The sequence below is a fragment of the Motacilla alba genome, unplaced genomic scaffold, assembly GCF_015832195.1.
Source record: "Motacilla alba alba isolate MOTALB_02 unplaced genomic scaffold, Motacilla_alba_V1.0_pri HiC_scaffold_35, whole genome shotgun sequence".
NCBI classification, from domain to species: Eukaryota; Metazoa; Chordata; class Aves; order Passeriformes; family Motacillidae; genus Motacilla; species Motacilla alba.
This window is the reverse complement of record NW_024037447.1, coordinates 435,299-444,289: the sequence shown is the minus strand read 5'-3', so window position 1 is coordinate 444,289 and position 8,991 is coordinate 435,299. Positions and strand designations below refer to the sequence as shown.

At 56.3% G+C, this 8,991-nt stretch overlaps 1 protein-coding gene across 1 annotated transcript in view; it reads left to right on the top strand.

The window, feature by feature from the left end:
- The window catches only part of LOC119696683 (multiple epidermal growth factor-like domains protein 8), an 8,273-nt gene extending 1,635 nt beyond the window's left edge, over positions 1-6,638 (top strand). The window contains exons 2-6 of the mRNA XM_038126483.1: positions 601-659; positions 2,587-2,749; positions 4,254-4,487; positions 4,543-4,600; positions 6,513-6,638. Of these exons, the coding sequence (XP_037982411.1) occupies positions 601-659; positions 2,587-2,749; positions 4,254-4,487; positions 4,543-4,600; positions 6,513-6,638 (640 nt within the window). The remainder of the gene's footprint in view (positions 1-600; positions 660-2,586; positions 2,750-4,253; positions 4,488-4,542; positions 4,601-6,512) is intronic.
- The last annotated feature ends 2,353 nt before the right edge of the window (positions 6,639-8,991 follow it).

Here is an 8,991-nt window from a genome sequence, read left to right as displayed (position 1 = left end):
ATTTTGGGAATTTTTGGGAATTTTGGGAATTTTTGGGAAGGATTTGGGGGGGTTGGGGTCATTTTTGGGCCATTTTTGGGGGTTTTGGGGGGTTAAAGGTGAATTTTGGGGGGCTTTAAAGGGGATTTGGGGGGGTTAAAGGTGAATTTTGGGGATTTTCAGAAAAATTTGGGAAGTTTCGGGAAAAATTTGGGAATTTTTGGGAATTTTTGGGGGGGTTTGGGGCGGTTTTGGGGCAGTTATAGGTGAATATTGGGGGTTTGGGGGGGTTTTAAAGGGGATTTGGGGGGGGGGTTAAAGGTGAATTTTGGGGATTTTAGGAAAAATTTGCAAACTTTTGGGAAAAAATTTGGGAATTTTTGGGAATTTTGGGGGAGATTTGGGGAGGATTTGGGGGGGTTTGGGGGCATTTAAGGGTGAATTTTGGGGGGTTTGGGGGGTTAAAGGTGAATTGGGGGGATTTGGGGGGGTTAAAGGTGAATTTTGGGGATTTTCGGAAAAATTTGGGAAGTTTCGGGGAAAATTTGGGAATTTTGGGGAATTTTTGGGGAGGATTTGGGGGGGTTTGGGGGGTTTTAGGGGGGTTTGGGGGGGTTTAAGGGGGTTTGGGGGGGCTCGGGGGCGCTGCCTCGAGGGGGGGCTCAGCGCACCCCGGCACGGTGAGGATTTGGGAATTCGGGAATTTGGGAATTTTCGGGAATTTTTGGGAATTTTTGGGGAAGATTTGGGGGGGGTTGGGGTCATTTTTGGGCCATTTTTGGGGCGTTTTGGGGGGTTAAAGGTGAATTTTGGGGGGCTTTAAAGGGGATTTGGGGGGGGTTAAAGGTGAATTTTGGGGATTTTCGGAAAAATTTGGGAAGTTTTGGGAAAAAATTGGGAATTTTGGGGCATTTTTGGGGGGGTTTGGGGCGGTTTTTGGGGCAGTTATAGGTGAATATTGGGGGTTTGGGGGGGTTTAAAGGGGATTTGGGGGGGTTAAAGGTGAATTTTGGGGATTTTCGGAAAAATTTGCAAACTTTTGGGAAAAATTTGGGAATTTTTGGGAATTTTGGGGGAGATTTGGGGAGGATTTGGGGGGGTTTGGGGGCATTTAAGGGTGAATTTTGGGGGGTTTGGGGGGTTAAAGGTGAATTGGGGGGATTTGGGGGGGTTAAAGGTGAATTTTGGGGATTTTAGGAAAAATTTGGGAAGTTTCGGGAAAAATTTGGGAATTTTTGGGAATTTTTGGGGAGGATTTGGGGGGGTTTGGGGGGGTTTTAGGGGGGTTTGGGGGGGTTTAAGGGGGTTTGGGGGGGCTCGGGGGCGCTGCCTCGAGGGGGGGCTCAGCGCACCCCGGCACGGTGAGGATTTGGGAATTCGGGAATTTGGGAATTTTCGGGAATTTTTGGGAATTTTTGGGGAAGATTTGGGGGGGGTTGGGGTCATTTTTGGGCCATTTTTGGGGGTTTTTGGGGGGTTAAAGGTGAATTTTGGGGGTTTTAAAGGGGATTTGGGGGGGGTTAAAGGTGAATTTTGGGGATTTTCGGAAAAATTTGGGAAGTTTCGGGAAAAATTTGGGAATTTTGGGGAATTTTTGGGGGGGTTTGGGGCGGTTTTGGGGCAGTTATAGGTGAATATTGGGGGTTTGGGGGGGGTTTAAAGGGGATTTGGGGGGGTTAAAGGTGAATTTTGGGGATTTTCGGAAAAATTTGGGAAGTTTCGGGAAAAATTTGGGAATTTTTGGGAATTTTTGGGGAGGATTTGGGGGGGTTTGGGGCGGTTTTGGGGCAGTTATAGGTGAATATTGGGGGTTTGGGGGGGTTAAAGGTGAATTTTGGGGATTTTCGGAAAAATTTGGGAAGTTTCGGGAAAAATTTGGGAATTTTGGGGCATTTTTGGGGGTGTTTTGGGGGGGTTTGGGGGGGTTTAAAGATTAATTTTGGGGGTTTGGGGGGTTTAAAGGTGAATTTTGGGGGATTTGGGGGGGCTTAAAGGAGAATTTTGGGGGATTTTTAGGAATTTCGGAGATTTGGGGGGAAAAATTGGGGAAAAATCGGGGGAATTTTGAGGATTTGGAGGAAATTTTGGGGGTATTTTGAGAGGATTTGGGGGCAACTTTAGGGATTTTTTTTTGGTTGAAATTTGGGGGATTTTTGGTTGGAATTTTGGGATTTTTTTTCAAATTTTGGGCTTTTTTGGGAATTTCGGGAATCGCGGCCTCACTTCCGGGTTACCTGGCCCAGGTGTGACCCACACCTCTGGGACCTTCCCAGGGAGCAATTTTGGGGCATTTTTGGTTGAAAATTTGGGAATTTTGGTTGAAATTTTGGGATTTTTTTCAAATTTTGGGGATTTTTTTTGGGAATTTCGGGAATCCCGGCCTCACTTCCGGGTTACCTGTCCAGGTGTGTCCCAGGTGTGCGGGGCCAGAGGGGGATGGGGTCGGGACCTTCCTTGGTGGGGTTGGGGCCGATTTTTGGGGCAATTTGGGGCTTTTTGGTTGAAATTTTGGCATTTTTGGTTGAAATTTGGGATTTTTTTCAAATTTTGGGGGTTTTTTTTGGGAATTTCGGGAATGGCGGCCTCACCTGCGGGTTACCTGCCCAGGTGTGACGCAGGCGTGCGGCGCCGGGGGCGTTTGGGCCTTCCTGAGCTGCCCCCCCGAGGACGAGTGCGAGAACGGGCACCACACCTGCGCGGCCAGCCAGGTGTGCCGCGACCTCCCCGACGGCTTCACCTGCACCTGCCGGGCCGGCTACAGCGCCGACAGGTGAGGGACACACCTGGGGGACAGGGACACACCTGGGCAGGTGAGGGACACACCTGGGGGGACAGGGACACACCTGGGGGGACAGGGACACACCTGGGCAGGTGAGGAATGGGACAGGGACACACCTGAGGGGACAGGGACACACCTGGGCAGGTGAGGGACACACCTGGGGGACAGGGACACACCTGGGCAGGTGAGGAATGGGACAGGGAAACACCTGGGGCGGCAGGGACACACCTGAGGGCTTCACCTGCACCTGCCGGGCCGGCTACAGCACCGACAGGTGAGGGACACACCTGGGGGGACAGGGACATACCTGGGGGGGTGAGGGACACACCTGCCAGGCTGGCTACAGCGCCGACAGGTGAGCCACACACCTGGGCAGGTGAGGGACACACCTGGGGGACAGGGACACACCTGGGCAGGTGAGGAATGGGACAGGGACACACCTGGGGGGCCGGCTACAGCGCCGACAGGTGAGCCACACACCTGGGGGACAGGGACACACCTGGGGGGACAGGGACACACCTGAGGGGCCGGCTACAGCGCCGACAGGTGAGCGACACACCTGGGCAGGTGAGGGACACACCTGGGCAGGTGGGGGACACACCTGGGGGGCCGGCTACAGCGCCGACAGGTGAGCGACACACCTGGGCAGGTGAGGGACACACCTGTGGGGACAGGGACACACCTGGGGGGACAGGGACACACCTGGGCAGGTGTGGGACACATTTCAGCTAGGACAGGTGTATCACAGGTGTTCCCCAGGTGTATCTTGGGTAACTCAGGTGTATCCCAGGTGTGCCTCAGCTGTCCCCAGCCCCGTCCCCGCTGACCCAGGTGTGTCCTGGTGTCCCCATGTGTCCCCAGGTGTGTCCAGGTGTCCCCAGGTGTGTCTCAGGTGTCCCCAGCCCCGTCCCCACTGACCCAGGTGTGTCCAGGTGTATCCAAGGTTTGCCCCAGGTATCTCAGGTGTGTCCAGATGTATCCCAGGTGTGTCCCAGAGTGTGCCCCAGGTATCTCAGGTGTATCTCAGGTGTGCCCCAGGTATCTCAGGTGTGTCCCAGGTGTGTCCAGGTGTATCCCAGGTGTGCCCAGGTGTGCCCCAGGTATCTCAGGTGTATCTCAGGTGTGCCCCAGGTATCTCAGGTGTGTCCCAGGTGTGTCCAGGTGTATCCCAGGTGTGCCCAGGTGTGCCCCAGGTATCTTAGGTGTGCCCCAGGTGTTTCCCAGGTAACTCAGGTGTGCCCCAGGTGTGTCCTGGTGTATCTCAGGCATCTCAGGTGTGTCTCAGGTGTGCCCCAGGTATCTCAGGTGTGTCCAGGTGTGTCTCAGGTGTGCCCCAGGTATCTCAGGTGTATCCCAGGTGTATCCCAGGTGTGCCCCAGGTATCTCAGTTGTGTCCAGGTGTGTCTCAGGTGTGCCCCAGGTATCTCAGGTGTGCCCCAGGTGTGCCCCAGGTGTCCCCACCCCCGTCCCCTCTGACCCAGGTGTGTTCCCGCAGCCGCACAGGTGAGTGCCGCCCCGTGTGCCGCCAGGGCTGCGCCAACGGCACCTGCCTGGAGCCCGACAGGTGCCGCTGCCACTTCGGCTTCGTGGGCAGCGACTGCGCCGTGCCCTGCGCCTGCAACGGCCACAGCGACTGCGCCGGCCCCGCCGCGAGGGACACCTGCCTCAGGTGCATGAACAACACCCAGGTGAGCCCGGGGCTGCTCAGGTGGGGTTACCTGGGCTCCAGGTGAGCTCCTGGGGGGGTGGGGCTGCGCCGTGCCCTGCGCCTGCAACGGCCACAGCGACTGCGCCGGCCCCGCCGCCCGCGACACCTGCCTCAGGTGCATGAACAACACCCAGGTGAGCCCGGGGCTGCTCAGGTGGGGTTACCTGGGCTCCAGGTGAGCTCCTGGGGGGGTGGGGCTGCGCCGTGCCCTGCGCCTGCAACGGCCACAGCGACTGCGCCGGCCCCGCCGCGAGGGACACCTGCCTCAGGTGCATGAACAACACCCAGGTGAGCCCCGGGGTGCTCAGGTGGGGTTACCTGGGCTCCAGGTGGGGTTACCTGGGCTCCAGGTGAGGTCTAGGGTGGGTTAGAGGGACTGGGGCAGGTGTGGGAGGGGCTTTGTTGGGGTTGGCACACCTGGCCGAGGTGGTTTAGGGTCTCCAGGTGAGCTCAGGTGAGCTCAGGTGTGCTCAGGTGGGGTTACCTGGGCTCCAGGTGGGGTCTAGGGTGGGTTACAGGAGGTGGGAGGGGCTTTGTTGGGTTGGCACACCTGGCCGAGGTGGTTTAGGATCTCCAGGTGAGTCCAGGTGAGCTCAGGTGTGCTCAGGTGGGGTTACCTGGCCTCCAGGTGGGGTTACCTGAGCTCCAGGTGGGGTTACCTGGGCTCCAGGTGAGGTCTAGGGTGGGTTACAGGGGGTGGGAGGGGCTTTGTTGGGGTTGGCACACCTGGCCGAGGTGGTTGTGGAGCAGCCAGGTGAGCCCAGGTGAGCTCAGGTGGGCTCAGGTGAGGTTACCTGGGCTCCAGGTGAGGTTTAGGGTGGGTTACAGGAGGTGGGAGGGGCTTTGTTGGGTTGGCACACCTGGCCGAGGTGGTTTAGGGTCTCCAGGTGAGTCCAGGTGAGCTCAGGTGTGCTCAGGTGAGGTTACCTGAGCTCCAGGTGGGGTTACCTGGCTTCCAGGTGGGGTCTAGGTTGGGTTAGGGGGGCTGGGACAGGTGTGGGAGGGGCTTTGTTGGGTTGGCACACCTGTACAAGGTGATTGTGGAGCGTCCAGGTGAGTCCAGGTGAGCTCAGGTGAACTCAGGTGGGGTTACCTGGCCTCTGAATTGGGTTACCTGGGCTCCAGGTGGGGTCTAGGGTGGGTTGCAGGAGGTGGGAGGGGCTTTGTTGGGTTGGCACACCTGGCCGAGGTGGTTTAGGGTCTCCAGGTGAGCTCAGGTGAGCTCACCTGTCCGTGATTTTTGGGGTTTCTATGCTCACCTGTCTCCCCTGTCTCACCTGTTCTCACCTGTGTCTCACCTGTGTCTCACCTGTGTCTCACCTGTCTCACCTGTTCTCACCTGTCTCACCTGTCCCTCACCTGTCCCTCACCTATCTCACCTCTGTCTCACCTGTCTCTCACCTGTCTCACCTGTATCTCTCCTGTCTCACCTGTGTCTCACCTGTGTCTCACCTGTCTCTCACCTGTCTCACCTGTCTCACCTGTGTCTCACCTGTCTCACCTGTCTCCCTGCAGGGCCCACAGTGCCAGCGCTGCCGCCCGCTGTTCGTGGGCTCGGCGCTGGGGGGCGGCACCTGCCTCACCTGTGACACACCTGAGCACACCTGCGATACACCTGAACACAGCTGGACACAGCTGTAACACACCTGAGCACACCTGTCTCACCTGTGTCTCACCTGTCTCACCTGTCTCTCACCTGTCTCACCTGTCTCACCTGTCTGTGTCTCACCTGTCTGTGTCTCACCTGTGTCTCACCTGTCTCACCTGTCTCACCTGTGTCTCACCTGTCTGTGTCTCACCTGTCTCACCTGTGTCTCACCTGTGTCTCACCTGTCTCACCTGTCTCACCTGTCTCACCTGTCTCTCACCTGTTTCCCCTGTCCCACCTGTCTCACCTGTCTCACCTGTATCTCTCCTGTCTCACCTGTCTCACCTGTGTCTCCCCTGTCTCTCCTGTCTCACCTGTCTGTGTCTCACCTGTCTCACCTGTCTGTGTCTCACCTGTCTCACCTGTGTCTCACCTGTCTCTCACCTGTCTCCCTGCAGGGCCCGCAGTGCCAGCGCTGCCGCCCGCTGTTCGTGGGCTCGGCGCTGGGGGGCGGCACCTGCCTCACCTGTAACACACCTGAGCACACCTGCAATACACCTGAACACAGCTGGACACAGCTGTAACACACCTGAGCTCACCTGTCTCACCTGTCTCACCTGTCTCACCTGTGTCTCACCTGTCTCACCTGTCTCACCTGCAGGGCCCGCAGTGCCAGCGCTGCCGCCCGCTGTTCGTGGGCTCGGCGCTGGGGGGGCGGCACCTGCCTCACCTGTAACACACCTGAGCACACCTGTCTCACCTGTGTCTCACCTGTCTCACCTGTCCCACCTGTCCCACCTGCAGGGCCCGCAGTGCCAGCGCTGCCGCCCGCTGTTCGTGGGCTCGGCGCTGGGGGGCGGCACCTGCCTCACCTGCCGCTCCTTCTGCCGCCACCGCGCCGACGTCTGCGTCAGCCGCGCCGAGCTGGAGCGGCACCGGCGCGAGCCCGACAGGTACCCCCCTGGAGCCGCACCTGGTGAGCACCCGCGCACGCCTGGGCACACCTGGGCACACACCTGGGCACAGCTGGGCACACCTGGGCACACCTGGGCACACCTGGGCACACACCTGGGCATACCTGGGCACACACCTGGGCATACCTGGGCACACACCTGGGCACACACCTGGGCACACCTGGGCACACCTGGGCACACCTGGGCACACCTGGGGAGGGATAGACACACCTGGGGACACACCTGGGGACACCTGGGGAGGGACAGACACACCTGGGACACACCTGGGGAGGGATAGACACACCTGGGGACACACCTGGGCACACCTGGGGAGGGACAGACACACCTGGGCACACCTGGGGACACCTGGGGAGGGACAGTCACACCTGGGACACACCTGGGACACACCTGGGCACACCTGGGGAGGGACAGACACACCTGGGACACACCTGGGGAGGGACAGACACACCTGGGACACACCTGGGGAGGGACAGACACACCTGGGACACACCTGGGGACACACCTGGGCTCACCTGGGCTCACCTGCGCAGATCCACACCTGGGTGTCGGAGGGCCCCAGCGAGGCGCAGGCCGTGTGCGTGAACTGCCAGAACAACAGCGTGGGGGACAGGTGTGACACCTGCCGGCCCGGCTTCTTCATGCTGGACGGCACCTGCACCAGGTGAGACACCCGAGACACCTGGGGAGGGGACAGGTGTGACACCTGGGACACCTGGCTGGGGAGGGGCCAGGTGAGACACCTGGGGACACTTGGGGTCACCTGGGACACCTCGGGAGGGGGCAGGTGAGACACCAGGTGAGACACCTGGGACACCTGGGTGGGGCTGGGGAAGGGACAGGTGAGACACCTGGGGACACCTGGGGAGGGACAGGTGAGACACCTGGGGACACCTGGGGAAGTGAAAATACAGAGAAAAAAAGGAGAAAAAATGAGGGAAAAAATGGGAAAATTTGGGGAAAATTGGGTAAAAAATGAAAAAAAATTGGGGGGAAAATGGGAAAATTTGGGAAAAATTGGGGAAAAAATGGGGAAAATTGGGGGAAATGGGAAAATTTGGGGGAAAATGGGAAAATTTGGGAAAAATTGGGGAAAAAATGGGGAAAATTGGGGGAAATGGGAAAATTTGGGGGAAAATGGGAAAAATTGGGAAAAATTGGGGGAAAAAAATGGGAAAAATTGGGTAAAAAATGGGGAAAATTTGGAAAAAATGGGGAAAAAATGGGAAAAATTGGGGGGGAAATGGGAAAAATTGGGAAAAAAAATGGGAAAATTTGGGGAAAAAAATAGGAAAATTTGGGGAAAAATTGGGGAAAATTGGGGGGGAAAATGGGGAAATTTGGGGGAAAAATGGGAAAAAATTGGGAAAAATTTGGGAAAAATGGGAAAATTTGGGAAAAAAATGGGAAAAAATTGGGGGAAAATTGGGGAAAAATGGGAAAAAATGGGGAAAATGGGAAAAATGGGAAAATGGGGGGAAAAAATGGGAAAAATTGGGAAAAATTGGGGAAAAATGGGAAAAAATTGGGAAAAATGGGAAAAAATGGGGAAAATTGGGGAAAAAATGGGAAAAATTGGGGAAAAAATGGGAAAAAATTGGGAAAAATTGGGGAAAAATGGGAAAAAATGGGGGAAAATGGGAAAAAAATGGGGAAAATTGGGGGAAAAATGGGAAAAATTGGGGAAAAATGGGAAAAAATTGGGAAAAATTGGGTAAAAAATGGGAAAAAATGGGAAAAATGGGAAAAAATTGGGAAAATTGGGAAAAAAATGGGAAAAATGGGGAAAATTTTGGGAAAAAATGGGAAAAATGGGGAAAATTTTGGGAAAAAATGGGAAAAATTGGGGAAAAATGGGAAAAAATGGGGAAAATGGGAAAAAAATGGGAAAAATTGGGGAAAAATGGGAAAATGCGGGGGGATTCGGGACGGGCGGGGCAGGGGGTCGCGGTGTCTCAGGTGAGCT